Below are 19437 nucleotides of genomic sequence, written 5' to 3' on the forward strand. Positions count from 1 at the left end.
TCACAACAAAAGGAGAACCTCACAGAACCAAGGACTATTTTGAAACACTTCTGTGCCACGCCTCCACTACTTTCAGAAGACTGTAGTTGAAGTTGCAAGGGTCTTCAAGGGTGTTTTTATATTTCTGGTGGCAGATAAACAAGATTCTCTTGTTATGAACAAGAGAAAGACTCTAGAGAACTCGGCTGATCAAGTCTGTGGCCTTTGAACATTGTCGTATTGAGAGAGTGAAGCGTTTCAGAATACAGGCATCAAACACAACGAGGCGTGATCCGAAGCTGTGTTGGTGCTCCGATCAGAAGAGTGAGACAGCCGCGGCGCTCAGATCACACACACAGTCAGTCCTGCCGCCAGTCGCCGCCCAGCCTCGGATGGCGGAGGGGGCACGCTTGTTTCCGATCCGGGATATGTGCTTGTGTTTCACTTGTGACGACTCTCTGACACCTCTGGACGGTTGTGTGTACCTGGCATCCCTGCAACACACACACACACACACACACACACGTCCATGTACCATAGCTTATAATTTAACAGCAAAACATGATTACAAACATTTATAAAGACATCCAAAATTATAGAACCACAAACCAACATAACACCATAAGTTAATAAATACAAAATAAGTAACTATCAGATTACACACATACACACACACACACACACAGGCAGCAGCAGCAGCAGCAGCAGCAGTATCGGGTGAACGGAGCCATACCTTCTCATCACCAGCAGGTCAAATGAAAGAGTTTTAAGTGCAGGAAAGTGAAAGGACTTCAGATAAAGAGAAGGAATACAAGTGAAGTGTTCAGCAGCAGGATCGGGTGAACGGAGCCATACCTTCTCATCACCAGCAGGTCAAATGAAAGAGTTTTAAGTGCAGGAAAGTGAAAGGACTTCAGATAAAGTGAAGGAATACAAGTAAAGTGTTCGTAAAGTGTAATCTGACAAAGAAAGTGCAGGAAGAAAGAATGAAAGAGGGCAAGGCGGAGCGGTGCAGAAGGGAGGAACCAAGAAAGGATACGAAGCAAGGGTTTAAGGACGAGGGAGAGGAGGAGAAAGATATGGAAGTTAGCGAGAGTGTGGTGACTCTACCCATCGTCATGTATGGAGTACGCTTCTCATATGAGGGGGGAGGGGGGGAGGAGGATTCAACACTCCTGAACAGGCTGGAATCAGAAGTGTTTCGTCCTATCAGCCTTCTCCTCTAACTGACTCTTACTCAGCCTCTCTTCGCCGCAATGTTACATCTCTTCTTGCCTTCTGCCTCTACTAACACGCTGACTGCCCTTATGATCTTGTTAACTGCATGCCTCTCCTCTTCCCGCAGCCTCGCTGCACAAGACTTTCTACTTTCTCCCACCACTATTCTCTTCACTTCCCAAATGCCCAAATGCAGGATTTAACCAGTATTCACAATCTTTTAATCCTTTCACTGTTAAATTCTGGAACTCCCTGCTTGGTTCTGTATTCTGCCCTTCCTACGACCAGAATCCCTTCAAGGGGGAAGAGTCAAAACATTTTTCAAATTTTGGATTATCCGTTCTGTCCTTTTTCTTTAGTACCTAGCACCCCGGTGGTCCCTTTCTTATGAAATTTTTCCAGCCCCTGGCCAGTGCCACTACTACATAAAGAATACATAGATAAATCGCTAAACTTTTAATTTCGGAGAAGAAGAGCCTGAGTTAGCCCTTGACTTAATACACAGCAGAGGAGGAAAGTGCTTGAACTTTGCCGCATATTATACAACTTTTTTTTTTTTTTACTATTCTTTCTTTTTGCTATATTTGAGGAACTAGACCTTGTAAAATATTGTTTTATGTAAAGTCACTTGTCTTGCGTTTTGTATTTCTGTGAGTTTGGCACCCTGCTTTGGTTACGATATGATAAATGTGCGTGTTTGACATCAAGACTCTGCCTGTATTTATATTCTTGTTATCTATTTTAAAATCTGTTTTATGTATTTTTATAGGTGTAGTTAATACGATTTGCTTTTTATTTGATTTCATCAAACAAGTAAAAAAAAGTGTTTACAATAAAAAGAGAGAAAAAGGTTAAGAAATAGGTAAAATTAGTGTTGGTAAAACCTCAGCCTGTTGTTGTACGTGTCGTGTTCCAGTTGAGGTTGGCGTGACAAGTGGAAAAGACAAATATGGTGGTGATTTTATAGGTGGACTCTGAAGATACTTTATAGTGTATGAAGTGGCTACACTGTACAAGAGGTAGAGGTGAATGGGTATTACACGCACGGCAAGGAGGACAAGGTGGCAGGTCACCGCTGTCCTGTAAACACTCTGGAGGCACGTTGCCAAATGCACACTGATTTTCTCACACTGAGCTCATCGTGTCGTCTCATTCACGGAAGTCAGTGTCCTTGCCATACTTTGAGTGAGCAGTAAAGTGTTGCCGTATTGTGTGCTGCTGTATCAGCTGCTTCATTGTGCGTCAGCTCCTCATGTTTTCAAAAGTCCTCTTCCTTGCGCACTACTTGAAGAAATTGAGTGCACCACCATGCAGGAAGTCTTCTCCTGGTGTGTGTACCGAGGAAACACCAGTTTGTCTGCTGAGAAAACCTGCACAATTTTATAAAGTAAATATGACATATAAAGAAATGACACGTCAACAATAAGTGGAATTCTCCAAGCAGCGAAACACGAAGCAACCTGCTGCAGCAAATTGCTGACGCCACGACAAGCTTCACTGTTCTGCAAAGTAAACATGAATTTTGAAGACACGACACACCCATGATGATTGGAATTTTGCTAATACTGTAATGGACAGACTGGTTGCATGGGTGGCAGCTTGTTTGAGTGAGGCGGATGTTGGTGGTTTGCGCGGGTGTAAGGACAGATACTTACTCCTGGGACAAAGGAAGTGAGTGACTTGCTGGTCGACTGTCTCTGCTGCTTCATCCTTCACGACGCCACCAGCAAGTGCAAGGCCGCTGTTCTGAAAGACTTTGCTCTGCCATCACGATTGTCTTCAAAGACCACAGAAGTGATTAGTCACTTTCTCTAAACTGTCCCGATTAATAAGGCTGAACTACTATCACTGCAATCACGAACACACGCTTGGAAATGCCACTAATTCCCACGAGAGCCTGTTAAAGGTTGTCCAGATAAGACGCGGAAGCATTTCAGAATCCGCACATAATATACGTACATCACACTGTTCTCACTGGACCCTACTGACGGAAATAATTCACCTGTTTGTTAGAATATTCCAGAAAAACGACGTAACACGGCCTCTCAAACCCATAGTAGCCTGCATTTACACAACAAAAAGAAAACAAGTTGTTACGTACGTACTTCCAACTTAATGCAGGACGGAATACTTATAATATATATATATATATATATATATATATATATATATATATATATATATATATATATATATATATATATATATATATATATATATATATATAGTATTACCACAGTTGTATCGTTCTTGCATCTGATTGGCTGTTAGGTTCAAATCGAGGCCTCTGATTGGTGCGCGTGGTGGGTGCCGCCAGGGCTCAGCTCCAAGCTGGTGAGCACGCCAAGAAATGGACCACAGGTGATGGAATCAGAGGTTCTAGACAAGACAGTGCCATGCCTGGCTTTCCTTGTGAAGGTTTTCACGCACCACTGTTTACAACGCGATCCAAAAGCAAGAAGAGGAAGCAGCAAACAATGAACGACCAAGAGACGTTAAGCGAGAAGGCGAAGACGCAGAGGAAGGAAGAGGCCAAACAACCCAGCAAGAAAAGGAGGTTAGAGAGCATGGAAGACTGCGGCAGCCACAGGGCCAACACGGAGATGGAAGGCGTTAAAGAGATGAAGCATCGCACCAACAACAAGGGAGACCATATGAAAGGCTGTGAGAGCAGCAAGAGCAGCACCAAGCTGTATGATGGCAAACAGGTTAAGCAACACAACAAGAAGAAGAGGAAGGCGGGAGACATGGAGGACTATGACACCCGTAAAAAGAGGAAGGTGGATGGCGGTGAAGAGGATATGGAACACGGAGAGCAGGAGAAGAGGAAGGATAGAAAAGATAAGAAAACGAAGGCCACGGAGGGCGAGAAAAAGGCCAAGAAGAGAAAGACGCAGGATATTGAAGACCACGAGAGCCAGCCCAAGAAGAGCAAGACGCAGGGTACAGAAGAGGACGAGAGCCTGCCCAAGAAGAGGAAGACGCGGGATACAGAAGAGGACGAAAGCCAGCCCAAGAAGAGCAAGACGCAGGACAAGAAAGAGCACGAGAGCCAGCCCAGGAAGAGGAAGACGCGGGATGCAGAAGAGGACGAGAGCCAGCCCAAGAAGAGGAAGACGCGGGATACAGAAGAGGACGAGAGCCAGCCCTAGAAGAGCAAGACGCAGGACAAGAAGGAGCACGAGAGCCAGCCCAAGAAGAGGAAGATGCGGGATACAGAAGAGGACGAGAGCCAGCCCAAGAAGAGCAAGACGCGGGACAAGAAGGAACACGAGAGCCAGCCCAAGACGAGCAAGACGCAGGATGCGGAGGAAGACAAGAGCCAGGCCAAAGATTGGGGGGAGATATTCTGGTTCAACGTGTTGAGGGTGGTAGTGGACACCGAGCTGGCCACTGGGACGAAAAGAAATGTAAGCGAGTACTGTCGTATTGATATTGAGGAAGGACAACTGGTGGACGGGGCAGTGCGCGGCCACCCTTGTACTGTTCTCCTGGATACCGGCGCTTCTGTCACTATAATGATGGTGTCACTGGCCGAAAAAATGGGCCTTGTCACGGGCGATGAGGAGAAGGTGACGGTAATCTCTAACACGGCTTATGGAACGTTGCGGCTGGAGGTGATCAAGCTGGACGAGGTGGTGATCACCCTGAAGGGCGGCGTGGAGGTCAGCACGCCCTTACAGGTGTTTCCAAAGGAGATGGAGGGTCACTATTCCGCTGAAATGATAATCATGTCCATGAACCGCCTGGAGGAAGCCGAGATCGTGCAAGAGTTCCATCCCGACGGCAGCGGCAGCCTGTTTCTCCGCCACCCTGAACGTCTGCGGCGGAAACCTGAGCCAGGGTTCGTAGGGAAAGTATACACGTTTGTCGCACGAACACTAGATAGCGAGGAGCCGCTCACAGTACTGGTGGACACTGGCGCCGCAGCATCATTTGTCGTGACAAGGTTTGGCCGGGAAAAGTTGATGCACAGGGCAGGCAGGTGTGCTCCGCCGCCGCAACTAATCTCGCTGGACTTTGGACAGGGCACACGCGCACTGATGATGGACGTGGACACCGTTCAAGTGGATCAGGCATATGACTTCTTGTTTGGAAGAGGGATGCTCTATTATTTATGTGCTGTAATGGACTTCATTGACTATTCTTTGACCTTGAAGGTCGGTACAGTAACGGTCAGGCTTCCCTTCCACTCGTCCCGCTGCGGAGGGAGCGCTGATCTCCTGGAAAAATTTGCCGAAAAATAGATTGAAAAAATAAATAAAAAGCGAAAGAAATAAAAATATATATATATATATATATATATATATATATATATATATATATATATATATATATATATATATATATATATATATATATATATATATAAAGAAAATGAAAAAAAAATAGAAAAATTATAAAAAAATAAGTAAATACAGTAAATGCTAACAAGAAAAAAAAAATAAAATGGAAAAATAATAAAAAAAAAAAATCCGTAGAGCACATGGCAATAAAGGCAGCAGCGGTTGGTAGTGATGCATGCATGGCTAAGAAGACTGAGGAAAGTAATGAGAAGTTATGAGAAGAGGACCCGATGGGCTGCACTGAAGGCTGGCCAAGAAGCAAGAGTTCAAGACCAAGGTGCCACACACAGTGAACCTAAACACAGAGCGGTTCCAGGACTGGTGGAAGAAGAGTGCGGGGATCTTGAGAGAAGTGGATAGAGAAGTACTGGGAGAAACGTGTGGAAAGTCACGCACAACTAGACAACAATGGTGGTGGAGTGAACACGTCAACAATGCACTGAAAAGGACAAAGGAAATCAAGAAAGAGTGGGAGCAGAGCGGAACGAGGCAGAATAAGTTGGAATACAGAAGAGCAAAGAAGTTAGCAGGGAAAGCAGTGGCGGTGGCTAAGGCTGAGGCATGTCGTGATTTACTGGAAAAGCTGCAAACACCAGGAGGAGAGAAGAGAACATGCAGGATACCAAGGAGTAGGAACAAGCCAATAAAGGATGTAAATCATGCGAAGCAGATGAAGGATGCTACTGGTGTGGTGCTAACTGATATGAAGAAGGTACAGGCGACATGACTGACAGGAACAAGGTACAGGAGAAGACTGGGATGTTTGTGTGAAAAGCGTGACTTGTGACAGAGGATAGAAAATGAAAAAGTATATTTGATAATACAATTATGTACATAATTGTAAAAACCGTAACTTGCTCAGGAGGATGAAAGAAAGGAAAGAAAAACATTGAAGAAAAATATGCATATATCATGTGTGAAAGAAAAAAAAATCTCGATCATGAAAGAAGAATAAAGAAAAGAAAAAAATAATAAGATAACACAAGTAAAAAGAATGAAAAACGTAACTTAGTGTAAAAAAAAAAGAAAAAAAATAAAGAAAAAGTAAAATACGTGCTGTAATAATATTATCGATGTTTGTGTGGAAAGCGTAACTTGATCAAGAGGATAAAACAAACAAAAAAAAAAAAAAGGAAAAAAAAGGAGAAGGTTATTATGTATGAAAAACAAAACCTGAAAATTACAAAAAAGAAAAGGTAAAAAAAAAAATAGATATGCAGTAAAATTAAGGATGCCTGTGTGAAAAAGAAAGACAGCGTGAAGAAGAGGATGAATTGTGTGTTTTCCTGCAAATTATGTATGAAAAACAAAACCTGAAAATTACAAAAAAGAAAAGGTAAAAAAAAAAAAAAGATATGCAGTAAAATTAAGGATGCCTGTGTGAAAAAGAAAGACAGCGTGAAGAAGAGGATGAATTGTGTGTTTTCCTGCAAGAATCTGAGCCTTGCTTGTCACGCAGGAAGAACATTTTCTCTGTGAAATAAATGAAAAAAAAAACAGGAAAAAAAGAAAATAATGTATCAAAATTTTACATATGTATGTGAAAAACGTTCCCCAAAAAGAATTAAAACAGGAAAAGAAAAATCAACAAAATATAAACCAAAATAATGGATGCATTTGTGAAAAAAATTAAATAAAGGAAATAAATACGCAATGTGGATGTTTGTGTGAACAGCGGGATTTGTCCCAGAGAGAAAAACAAGGAAAAGAAAATGTGAAAAATGTGAAAAATATATCTTTTAAGAGAATGAAAAAATAAAAACGTGAAAATGTGAATAAAAGTAAAAAATAAAGAAGAAAAACAAGATATTGTAATACAATTATGTATATGTGTGAAAACCGTAACGTAAAAAAATAAAACAGAAAAAAGGAAATAAAAAAAATAGTAAAATGATGTATATCAATGGGAAAAACGTAACTTGAAAAGGACAAAAAAGAAAAAAAAGAAAAAAATGTAGTAAAATTATTGAAGCATGTGTGAAAAAGTTAATTTGATGAAGAGGATAAATTAACTTTTTTTCCTACATAAACTTGAGCCTTGCTTTTCATGCGGCAAGAAAAACAAATGTAAAACAATGGACGTCTTTGTAAAAAAAATGCAAAGAAAAAGAAAAAAATGTAACAATTATGGATGGATTCATCCAAGAGAATGAAATTACACGAAGGAAAACGAAAATACGAAGAAATGTCAAAAAGATATGTGAAGAAAATCATTAAATAAAAAAAACGCTAAAAAGAAAGAAAAAAGAAAAGAAAAAAGAAGAATATTCTATAATAAAATTATGTATATAAGTGTGAAAACCGTAGCTTGTTCAAGAGGATGAAATAAAGAAAAGAAAAAAAGAGAATATATGTTCCTGAATATATGTATATAGTGTGTGTAAAAAAAAGAAACTTGAAGAATAAAAAAGATGAAATAAAAAAAAATGAAAAAATACAAGAAAAGTTATTTAAAGAGAATAAGGAAAAAAAAAGATAAAAAAAAAAAAAGAAACAGGTGCTAAGATTATGGATGGATGCGTGAAAAACTTACTTGATGAAGAAGATAAATTGTCTTTTTTTTTATTTTTTATCCTGCATGAGTCTGAGCCTTGCCTTTCATGCAGGACCAACATTATTGCGGTGGAAAAATCCGAAATAAAGGAAAAAAAAATTGTAGTAAATCTTTTATATAGATTTACTATATATATATATATATATATATATATATATATATATATATATATATATATATATATATATATATATATATATATATATATATATATATATATATATATATATATATATATATATATATATATATATATATATATATATATATATATATATATATATATATTAAAGAGGATTAAAAAGAAAAGAAAACGAAAAAAGAAGAAAATAAGCAGTAAAATAACGGATTGATATGTGAAAAAATATAAAGAAAAAAGAAAAATCATGTACCCTAATTAGGGATGTTTGTGAGAAAAGGGTTACTTGTGTGAGACGATGAAATAAAACAAAGAAACAGGAAAACAAAGAAAAAGGGGAAACATATGACTTACTGATGAGAATAAAAAACAAACTGAAACGTGAAAAAAAATAAAAATAAAAGAGCAGAATCTTGCAATACAGTTACGTATGTATATAAGTGTGAAAGTCGTAAGTTGTCCAGGAGGATGACATGAAGAAAAGATAAAAATGATGTTGTAGAAAAATATGTATATAGTATGTGTGAGTTAAACATGATGAAAAAGAATAAAGGAAAAAAGAATAAAATAAAAGGAAAAAAATAAAAACACGTAACTTGAAAAATAAAGACGAAAAGATATATTTGTAAACAAGACGTAACACGTTCAAGAGGATGTAAAAGAAAATACAAAAAAAAAAGGAAAATGCGCACTGCAATTATGGATGTTTGCGTGAAAAGCGGAACTTGTTGAAGAGGATGAAATATAACAAAGAAGAAAGAAAAAATGCAGTAAAATTACGTATATATGTCTGAGAAATGTAAATTGAAAAGGATAAAAAAATAACAAAAAAAAAAAAAAAAGAAAAAAGGAAAGACATTATGGACGTATGTGTGAAAAACTTAACATGATGAAGAGGATAAAAGTATTTTAACAAAACAAATTAGTGTCTTGTTTTTCATGCACTAACAACATTATTTCTTTGGAAAAAAAAACATGCAAAGAAATTAAAAGGGAAAAAAAAAGAAAAGTGTAGTAAAATAATGAATGCATATGTGAAAATGACAATTTCTCGAAGAGAACAAAAAAAAATAAATAAAAAAGCATGAAAAAATAAATATATAGTAAAAATAAAATATTTATATAAGAGAGAAAAATACAATTTGTTCAAGAGAATGAAATGAAGAAAAAAGAAAGAAAAAATCAACTTCAACAAAAATTATTTAGGAAGTATGTGCAAAAAAAAATAAATAAATAAAAAATGAAATAAATAAATAAATAAACAAAAATAAATAAAGAAAAGGAAAGAAAAATAAAAAACTAATGAAAGTAAAAATGAAATAAATATACTGTAATAAAATTAAGTATATATATATATATATATATATATATATATATATATATATATATATATATATATATATATATATATATATATATATATATATATATATATAATATATATATATATTATATTATATTATTATATATTATATATTATTATATATTATATTATTAATATTATATATAATATATTATATATAATATATAATAATAATAATATTATTATGATATATATATATATATATATATATATATATATATATATATATATATATATATATATATATATATATATATATATATATATATATATATATATATGATAATAATATTATTATTATTATAACCATTAATACTTCTACTACCACTACTACTACTACTATGTTTACAACCACCCTCGCTAGAGGCGAGTAGGTAGAAGAAAATAAGCAGTAAAATAACGGATTCATATGTGAAAAAAATATAAAGAAAAAAGAAAAATCGTCTACCCTACCTCTAGCGAGGGTGGTTGTAAACATGGTAGTAGTGGTAGTGGTAGTAGCAGTAGTAGTGGTAGTAGAAGTATTAATGGGTAGTAGAAGTATTTAATCATGGGTATAATAAAAATAATATAATTACTTGATAATATAGTGTCCCTTGCAGCTCTCACCTCCCGTGGAGGGGCACAGGGAGGTGTTGCTCTCTCACCTCCCGTGGGCAGCTCCGTCACCTATTGTGTGTTTGTTAGGCACACGTGGTGACGAAGCTCAATCACCACGTGGTGGTGTTGTGTGCTTGTTAGGCACACGTGGCGATGGAGAGGATGCCCTTGAAGTTTCTTGAAGTTTTTTGGAGAGGATGCCCTTGAAGTTTCTTGTGAGTTCTGAGTGGGGTTTGAACCCCGGCGTCCCTCACTCAAAACTCCAAAGTCCATCACTCTACCCACTGGGCCACGAGGGCCCATAATAGTAGGTGTAAAGTTGGGGTATTTCCCCGTATTATTTTCACGTCACTAAATATCACTGTAGCTTAATGATACTTTTTGTGTAGATGCGTACTGTCGTGAAACATGTTCATGAAGAGTTACAACCAGATTTATGAAAAAGAAAAAAATAGAAAAAGAAAAATATGTAAAATAGAAGATGGTCTTGCTAATTGCAACATAACTCTTCAACCTTTTAATTCAGTCAGTGTTTGAAGTAGTTCGTCATGCAGGGGAGCATTTTTTCTAGGTCTGTCAATAACTACTTTTTTAACAAGTCGTCGTAAAATTAATAATTATGAGAATAATTATTAGAAAACATTTTTATTCGTATGAAAAATATTTTCTTAAATGTTTTCTTTTATTTTGATAAAAAAGAAAAAAAGGGTCAGTGTCGATCATAGAGCATTTATCTATAAACAACAACAAAAAGTATGAAAAGCTGTTGATGAATGTGAAGGACGTGTGAGCAAGAGTGCAAATGACTGCATCTCCAGAAAACGGCGCCTGCCCCTCGCTCTGCTGGCTGCTTGCCTCGCACTTTTCTCTTGGCGAGTGTTTCATCGTGCCATCCAGTACATGCAGGCGTCTCAAAGTGTTTGCTGAGACAGGTGTGCCAGTGTCGCTGTAGACATTGCTCTCTGTGTGCCCAGGCCTGAGATGTGACGCTGCCTGTGCCGCGGCAAAGTCCACCCTTGCTTTCATGTCTCTCTTGTGTTGCGCAAGAGAACCAAATGTTGTGGTGCACGGACTCCTTGTCTTTTGGCTTTTGTTACCTGGACATCACAGTACATACATGTGTACTTAGTGAAGTATAAACATTCTCTCTCTCTCTCTCTCTCTCTCTCTCTCTCTCTCTCTCTCTCTCTCTCTCTCTCTCTCTCTCTCTCTCTCTCTCTCTCTCTCGTTATTAATTAATACCTTGTTTGTTCGTGATATGTAAAGTCCTCTGAGCGTTTTGTTTCTTTTTTATTTCCAGACAGGGGTTAGGTGACATAAGATTGAAGTAGAGAGAGAGAGAGAGAGAGAGAAAATATTAACAAAAATAACAAACAATTTCCCTACATTCCCGCGTCTCCTCGGTGCATTTTCGGTGGAATTTAAAAGCAGCACGACCACGCCGCCGGTTGTGTTGCTGTGATGCTGGTGCTGCTGCTGCTGATGATGATGATGATGAGGAGGAGGAGGAGAAAAAGGAATAAGAGGAGATGTCTTCTTCTTCTTCTTCTTCTTCTTCTTCTTCTTCTTCTTCTTCTTCTTCTTCTTCTTCTTCTTCTTCTTCTTCTTCTTCTTCTTCTTCTTCTTCTTCTTCTTCTTCTTCTTCTTCTTCTTCTTCTTCTTCTTCTTCTTCTTCTTCTTCTTCTTCTTCTTCTTCTTCTTCTTCTTCTTCTTCTTCTTCTTCTTCTTCTTCTTCTTCTTCTTCTTCTTCTTCTTCTTCTTCTTCTTCTTCTTCTTCTTCTTCTTCTTCTTCTTCTTCTTCTTCTTCTTCTTCTTCTTCTTCTTCCTTCACCTAATTTAATCTAACCAAACTACTACTGCTACTACTACTACAATTTTTCTCCTCCTCCTGCTCTTTTGTCTTACCTAACATAACCAAACTACTACTACTACTACTACTACCTACAACTACTACTACTACAGCTCTGGATAGTATATATATGTCTGGTGCATGCTGAGGACAAGGCACACCTCCCAAGACTATCCGGTGTGGCGTTAGTCAAGCCATGGCAAATAGTCTGGAGCCCTTGCCTTTGTACTATTCCTGATAGTCTTTGCTGTGGCTGCTGCTGCTGCTGCTGCCTACATGTGGGTCAAAGGTTAGTAGTACACTATCCCAGGCTGTTCTGCTGGGATAGTATGCCATCTTGCACTATTTTGGTAGAAGTTGACCATTTTTAACTGTCTTGGCAGGATAGTACATGATTTTGGACTATTTTGCTATGATGGGATGTTTTTTGTGGTGTTTTGTTCAAAATAGTACACCATTTTGTGAAGTCATCCCCCTCCTAAAAAAAATTTCATACTAAAAAAACACCAAAAACACAATTTTAGCCATCACCCATAAAATAGTTTACTATCTGACTATCCAGAGGCACAGCAGACTCAGGTAGTCAAGGATTTCACAGAGGAGGCCTTGAAACATAAACCCCCAAAAAACACAATTTTGAACTATTTTGACTATTAGCCCCAAAATAGAACACCATCTGACTATCCATAAAGTGAGGGACTAAATTATACATCACAAAAAATATAGTCATATTTGAAGAGCAAAAAAACATTGATAGTAACATTTTCAACACAAAACCACAAAGGAAACCCATAGTTTTAACTATTGACCAAAGCAGTGTACTATCTGACTATCCCCAGTCACAGCAGAGCCCCAGAGGAGCTAGCACAGACCAGTGTTGTTGTTGTTGTTGTTGTTGATCCTGCTATGGGTGGTGCTGATGGAGCCCCATGTGGAGCTGTCCCTGGCTGTCACCATCACCACCTCCCTGCCACACTCTCTCTCTCTCTCTCTCTCAAAAGCCACAAGTTCCTTTAGTGCTCTGAACATTTTTTGTTTTTGTAAAGGCATTTTAAAGGTTGGAGCAAAGCCTTGAATGATGAGCACCTTTGTTGACCTGAGTGAGACCTCTGCTACAGCCCCACATGACAGGTTAGTGCAAGAGTTGTGTTGTGGTGTAATTAGAGGCAGTGTCCAGGGCTGTTGACCTGAGTGAGGCCTCTGCTTCAGCCCCACATGACAGCTTAGTGCAAGAGTTGTGTTGTGGTGTAATTAGAGGCAGTGTCCAGGGCTGTTGACCTGAGTGAGGCCTCTGCTTCAGCTCCATGTGACAGGTTAGTGCAAGGGTTGTGTTGTGGTGGAATTAGAGGCAGTGTCCAGGGCTGTTGCTGGTGGTGTTCCTCAAGGAAATGTTTGGGATTGATGTATTTGCACATTTTCATTCAAACAGTTCTTTTTGGTGGTGACACAACTTGAGATGTCATTGGTGGCATGTAAAATTCTCTGTCACACCATCTGGAAAATGGTGAAATTTAGCTATTTGGAGAAAAAAAAAAATTCTAAAAGCCACAAAAGCAAAGTTTGACAGGAATAATGGACATTTTGTATTGTTTTGCAATGAAGAGTTGAAAATAATACTTGCTTGTCAGACACATTGTGTTTTTAGAGTATTATCATCATCCACACACTGACTCTCAAACTGTCCACTGCCGTCATTTTGTTCATCTTTCCGCTTCACATTTTACATTTGCGCGTAGTGCTTTTCTTCCTCTTCCCAAACCCCAGCACTCTGTATTTTATGTAGTCATTCTGAGTGTTAGCACAACCCAGCCTCTGTTTGTGTCTTGTGTGTTTTTTTTTTGTGTTTTTAAGTGTGTATAGGCCTTCTGAGTGTTGGCCTCACCTCACTCAACCAAACCTGACCTGTCATCACTGTTGCAGAAGAGACAACTAGTGGGCCGTGTGTGGTGAACCCGTTTTGTCTGTCAGAGCCACCCCTACAGCCACACACCACCACCACCACCACAACTAGCAGGAGAGGGCATCCACCACCTCCTCCTCCAGCAGCTGGCCAGGGCACAGGACCAGGCTGAGCAAGGTGTGGTGGCAGTGGTGTTAGTAGAATAGATAGTAGTGGTAATAGTAATGCTCAATATAGTAGTAAAAATGATAGTAGAGGTCCTGGATTATATATTTTTAGTAGTAGTAGTTCCAGCATTTGTTGAAATATACTGGTAATTGTACTACTACTACTACTACTACTGTACTTCTAGCCAGCCCTTTATGTTTGTATACAGTTGAAGGGGAAAACAAACACCAGTAACTGTGGACTGCTTTTGTTCATCACACACACAAAACAACAACAATAACAACAACACAATGAACACATCATTTAATAACAAACAGATAACAACAACAACATCAACAAATTCTGCCACCATTCCCTGCAAACAGTGAAGGAAAACAAAAGGAAAAAGAAGGAAAACAAAGATGACAACAACGGTGCTCTTCTTTCCCCAGCAGGTGGTGATGCAGAGGGTGGCCAGCTTGCCCGCCCCCTCCTGTTGGCCAGCCACAGCACAGCACACAGCTGCAGTCTGTTGCGGCCAGGCTACTGAGGCACAAGTCTATGCACGCGTCCGGGACATGAAGGTGACGAGAACATGTCCTGCAGGAGAGAGCCGCATTGTGGCAGGACCCCACAGTCTGTTTCTGTGCTGGGAGGAGGAGGGGAACAGCAGCAGCAGCAGAAGCAGAAGCAGCAGCAGCAGCAGCAGCAGCAGCAGCAGCAGCAGCAGTAGTAGTAGTAGTAGTAGTAGTAGTAGTAGTAGTAGTAGTAGTAGTAGTAGAGTAGTAGTAGTAGTAGTAGTAGTAGTAGTAGTAGTAGTAGTAGTAGTAGTAGTAGTAGTAGCAGCAGCAGCAGCATTGAGCAGTGGTGGTGGTGGTGGTGTCAGTGGTGCAGCTGTCCACTCCTCCACAGCTGCTGCCTTGCCTCAACATGCTGTGTCTTCCCTCACCTGCAATGAACAGCACTGAACAACACCTCTCCTATGATGAATAACACTGAGTATCACCTCTTCCCTGCATCAACAACACTGAACAACACCTCTCCTGTGATGAACAACATTGAGTAACATCTCACCCCTGCATCAACAACACTCAACACCTGCTTCACTTCACACTCATTCATGCTAGCCTTACCCCCCTCCCCCTCTCTCTCTCTCTCTCTCTCTCTCTCTCTCTCTCTCTCTCTCTCTCTCTCTCTTTTCTCTCTCTCTTTTCTCTTCTCTTCTCTTCTCAGCCCACAGCTCCACAGTATGTTCTCCACAGTGACTCCCCACAGCCCCTCACCAATAAGTGTCACACACACACACACACACACACACACACACACACACACACACACACACACACACACACACACACACACACACACACACACATTACATACACAAATGCTGCATCTTGTAGAGTGCCTAGAATAAAAAATGGACACAAAATGGACAGGCTTCGTTTTGTTGTATCCTGCATGAATGAAGCGAGGCTCAACAAGTAAATAGTGAAGGGTGTATTAGATGCACAACTCAAATATATGGAAGCTTGTACACAAAGTACAGGACACGGGTTGATGATGAGTACAGTGAGTCAAGTATTGAGTCAAAATGCTCCACTTTGAACTGACCTATATAACAAGGAGTAAGCTTGTAAAGGGGAAGACATTTGCCAACACAATAAACACACAGGGAAAAATTAATCTCAATAAAAGACTAAACAATTATATATATGCAAACATTAAATAAAGAACAAATGAAGACTAAGCAAAGCAAATTAATGTGAATGCTAATAAACAGACCAACATAGTATATTTAAACACTATCATCAAAGATACTGAAGCTTAAACACTGACACAATACTCCTGCTGCTGCTGCTGCTGCTGTGGTGTGCTGTTCTGCAGAACCCTGGTCAGCCCCTGTGCCACCAGCTTCACAGCACCACCCTCTGCCAAAAACTAAATCAATAAATAAATGTTGCATTATCTGATGTCAAATAATAATTGTGGGCTTGTACAGAGATGTGTCAACAACACATCTCTGCACCGGCAGCGCAGGGCTATCTGCCACACTTGCTTCACAACTCCAGCCGCCTCACTGCTGAGCAAAGATGCGACAGCAATTCAAGTCTTCTCATTAAGTAAGTGACACTAAGTATTTCAAATATTTTCACATTTTCACTGGGATCTCTAACACAAATCTACTATTATTATTTGAATGTGAGAAGAGTGGTCTTGTCAAACATGGATACATGAGGTACAGTTTGAACCCAGTGAACATGCTGACTACCAAGTACAACAAGACCAACACTTGTCTCACCACTCACTGCCAACAGACACACCATTCCCTATCAAGTGGTGCACGGGAGTCACCGGCCTGTGGTGTGGTGTGCTGCAAAGCCACGTTGTGCATCTTCAGATGGCATGGCAGGTGGTGTCTTGGGAGAGACTTGAGGAATGCTGGTCTGGGGGCCTCTGGGGGCATCGCTCTTGGGCAAAAGTTGGCCTTCTGAGATGTACAGAGAGACAGGTCTCAGCAAGAGGTCACAGCAATAGTTGAATGCTGCAACTGCTGCACAGCACAAGCCAGCAGCAAGTCACTGGCCTGGCACTCTACCAACATCCCTGCTGTCACTCAATAAATCACCAACATTCTACTATTTACTCCACTCCACCCACTCTTCCACACCTACAGGAGAGCGCACGCGTGTGCGCACACACACACACACACACACACACACACACACACACACACACACACACACACACTCTAATATTGGCCACTAGTGTACAAGTAGGGTCCCTGGTTGCCTGGGCTGTGTCTGTCTATTGTAATGTACCAGGTCTAAATAGGCTATCATATTTGAAGATCCTGGAGGGAAGCTGTGGAAAGATATGGAGGAAAGAAAAGACACTTATGGAGGGGAAAATGGTTGGCTGTGATGTCATACCATCTAACAAAATCACTCTTTTAAGAGTCACAGGATAGTCAGAATTGGAGGGAAAATGGAGAAAAGATGGAGGAAATTTGTAAGTAAGCAGAAACATGGAGATAACTTGAGGGGAAAATGGCTGGCTGTGATGTCAGACTATCTAACAAAAACACTATTTTAACTATGAAGCAAGAGTCACAGGATAGTCAGGATTGGAGGGAAGGTGGAGGAAAGATGGAGGAAGGTCTGTGAGGAAGAAGTGTGGAGGTAACTTGTGGAGGGAGATATGAAGGAGTACCTGTGAGAAATTGCTCTGCTCCTGCACCATGTAGGCGGCATCATGCATGAGCTGCTCCAGGCCACACAGGTGCTCACCGAGCCCCTTCATCTGTGGCCGGTCTGCCTCTCGAAGCACAGCGCTGACCTCTTGCCCCACTAGTTTCAGCAGCCCCTTGTTGATCTGTGTGGCAGCAGCAGTATTGGTGCTGTGTGTGTGTGTGTCTAGTTGATATGGGTTTTCAGGGGTTTTTATGGTTGCAGTGACAGATTAACATTTCTGCATTACTGACAGGAGAAACACTCTTTTAAAAGGTTCTAGTTGAAGTGAAGCAGATTTTCAAGGGAGTTTTTATGGTTGTAGTGACACATTAACATTTCTGCATTACTGACACGAGAAACACTCTTTTAAAAGGCTCTAGTTAAAATGACATGGGTTTTCAAGGATGCTTTTACAGTTACAGTGACAGATTAACAACATTTCTGCATTAGTGACAGGAGAAACACCCTTGAGAACCCAGCTCAGTGTCCCTGTGACCTTGAAAATATGTAATATTCTAACACAGGGGGAGGGGGAGCCAGCTTAAAGACAAATGTGACAACTCAACTTGTTAAACAATGCAAGATTACAAACTTGATTCAATCCTATGGAAACAGAATTATGTATCAAGAATTAGATGTGAATACCTGACACCCTAACACCCTGTTGCACACACACACACACACACACACACACACACACACACCTGGGCCAGTCCCCTGCAGCAGAGTTGGGCAATCTGTCTGACGTCACTTTGGCTGTCCTTGGCGCTGATCCAGTCCAGCAGTGACACTTGCCTCACTGACAGAGAGAGAGAGAGAGAGAGAGAGAGAGAGAGAGAGAGAGAGAGAGAGAGAGAGAGAGAGAGAGAGAGAGAGAGAGAGAGAGAGAGAGAGAGAGAGAGATATCAACAATTATTTTTATTTACAACAACAACAACAACAACAACAACAACAACAACAACAACAACAACAACAACAAAAACAACTTACTTTCTCTTTTTCCTCCTCCTCCTCCTCCTGCCCTCTTCTCATCCTCCTGCTCTTCCTCCTTTTCTTCTGTGCTGTGCTTGTCCTCTTCTTCCCAGCTTCCTCCTCTTCCTCTTCCTCTTGTGTCTTCCCCAAAAAGAATTCAGGGAAGACTGGAATCCTTGCCAGTAGCTTCAGGTCCTCTTCAAAACTAGTAGTAGCAGTAGTAGTAGTAGTAGTAGTAGTGACAGACAGACACACACTCATACACTCTGTAATATGATTCTCATCATATTAGAATTATAATGTCAATGTTGGCACCTTTGAATGTGGAGCGGGCAGTGTGTGTCGCTGTCATTGGTTGGAAAGAGGTGTAGACACGGGTTGTATTCCAGTTACTGTATAATTGTTATTGGCATATATGACAAGAATTGTAATTATTATTGAGATACATATATTGTTTTCTTACTTATTAACAAGTTTGGTATTGGTTAGTAATGTGTATTTGTTTGTCAAGAGGAAGTTTTCTTTTAGGGTCTGTGTATGTAACACGGATATATATTATACCGCACTCAGGGTGTAGGGGGAAGGTAGGCAGAGGTACAGTTGGTGCCTGTCAGGGGTGAGTGGCGGTTGTTTGACTGAGGTGAGTTTTGTGATAACATTATTTCTCTGATTTGTTTGACTTATGTTATGCCGCTGATTGTGCATATTGGTTGGTGTTATATTGAATGCGGTGCTGATAGGAGGATTTGATTAAGTGTAACTTTGCAGCATAGTTGGGGTAATGCTGTAATCAGACATATGGTGAAGTCTGCCTTGGCTGATGATGGGCGGTCATTTTGTGAGTACTATTTTATATGTATCGTGTGTCATTGCAATAGTGAATAATAGAATGGGATATGTGTTCATCCTATGTTATTCTTCTGTTTACTGGGTGAAGTTACAAGATATTGAAGGGAGTTACATGATATTGAGGTATGCTGTGTTTATGTTGACATTAAATTTGCAGGCTGAATCAATCAATAAATCAAGATACAGCAAGTCAGCCCAATCATAGTCATTATCCTACACTACACACTCCAACCATTTTTCTATCTCTTTCCTCCTCTCTTCTCTCTTCTCCTCCTCCTCCTCCTCCTC

General features: G+C 39.9%; 1 protein-coding gene and 3 long non-coding RNA genes across 12 annotated transcripts in view; 3 read left to right on the top strand and 1 right to left on the bottom strand.

Moving 5' to 3' along the window:
• On the top strand, positions 1-14687 carry LOC135100391 (uncharacterized). Of its 2 annotated transcripts, XR_010268653.1 has the most exons (4): positions 1-456; positions 13095-13179; positions 13969-14125; positions 14548-14687. It is a non-coding gene; the product is annotated as an uncharacterized LOC135100391 (long non-coding RNA). The 2 variants fall into 2 exon arrangements; XR_010268652.1 differs by lacking the exon at positions 1-456 and having other exon boundaries at positions 12003-13179.
• The window catches only part of LOC135100390 (uncharacterized), an 18485-nt gene continuing 13395 nt past the window's right edge, over positions 14348-19437 (bottom strand). Inside the window, exons 1-7 of one of the 8 annotated variants that reach the window (XM_064003225.1) lie at positions 18616-18754; positions 18319-18505; positions 18033-18127; positions 17309-17470; positions 16405-16586; positions 15935-16026; positions 14348-15044 (exon numbers count right to left, since the gene is read on the bottom strand). In XM_064003225.1, coding sequence (XP_063859295.1) covers positions 14449-15044; positions 15935-16026; positions 16405-16586; positions 17309-17470; positions 18033-18127; position 18319 — 1128 coding nt within the window. In that variant the 5' untranslated portion in view covers positions 18320-18505; positions 18616-18754 and the 3' untranslated portion in view covers positions 14348-14448. Of the gene's footprint in view, positions 15045-15934; positions 16037-16397; positions 16587-17308; positions 17496-18032; positions 18128-18318; positions 18574-18615; positions 18755-19437 lie in introns of those variants that run through there. The other 7 variants (XM_064003224.1, XM_064003223.1, XM_064003231.1 and 4 more) reach the window with 7 other exon arrangements.
• Positions 14708-15470, top strand: LOC135100395 (uncharacterized). Its single transcript, XR_010268657.1, has 2 exons — positions 14708-14848; positions 14879-15470. It is a non-coding gene; the product is annotated as an uncharacterized LOC135100395 (long non-coding RNA).
• On the top strand, positions 19000-19338 carry LOC135100392 (uncharacterized). The gene is made up of 2 exons (XR_010268654.1): positions 19000-19138; positions 19307-19338. It is a non-coding gene; the product is annotated as an uncharacterized LOC135100392 (long non-coding RNA).

Source organism: Scylla paramamosain, chromosome 5 (genome assembly GCF_035594125.1).
Source record: "Scylla paramamosain isolate STU-SP2022 chromosome 5, ASM3559412v1, whole genome shotgun sequence".
In the NCBI taxonomy this organism is placed as follows: domain Eukaryota; kingdom Metazoa; phylum Arthropoda; class Malacostraca; order Decapoda; family Portunidae; genus Scylla; species Scylla paramamosain.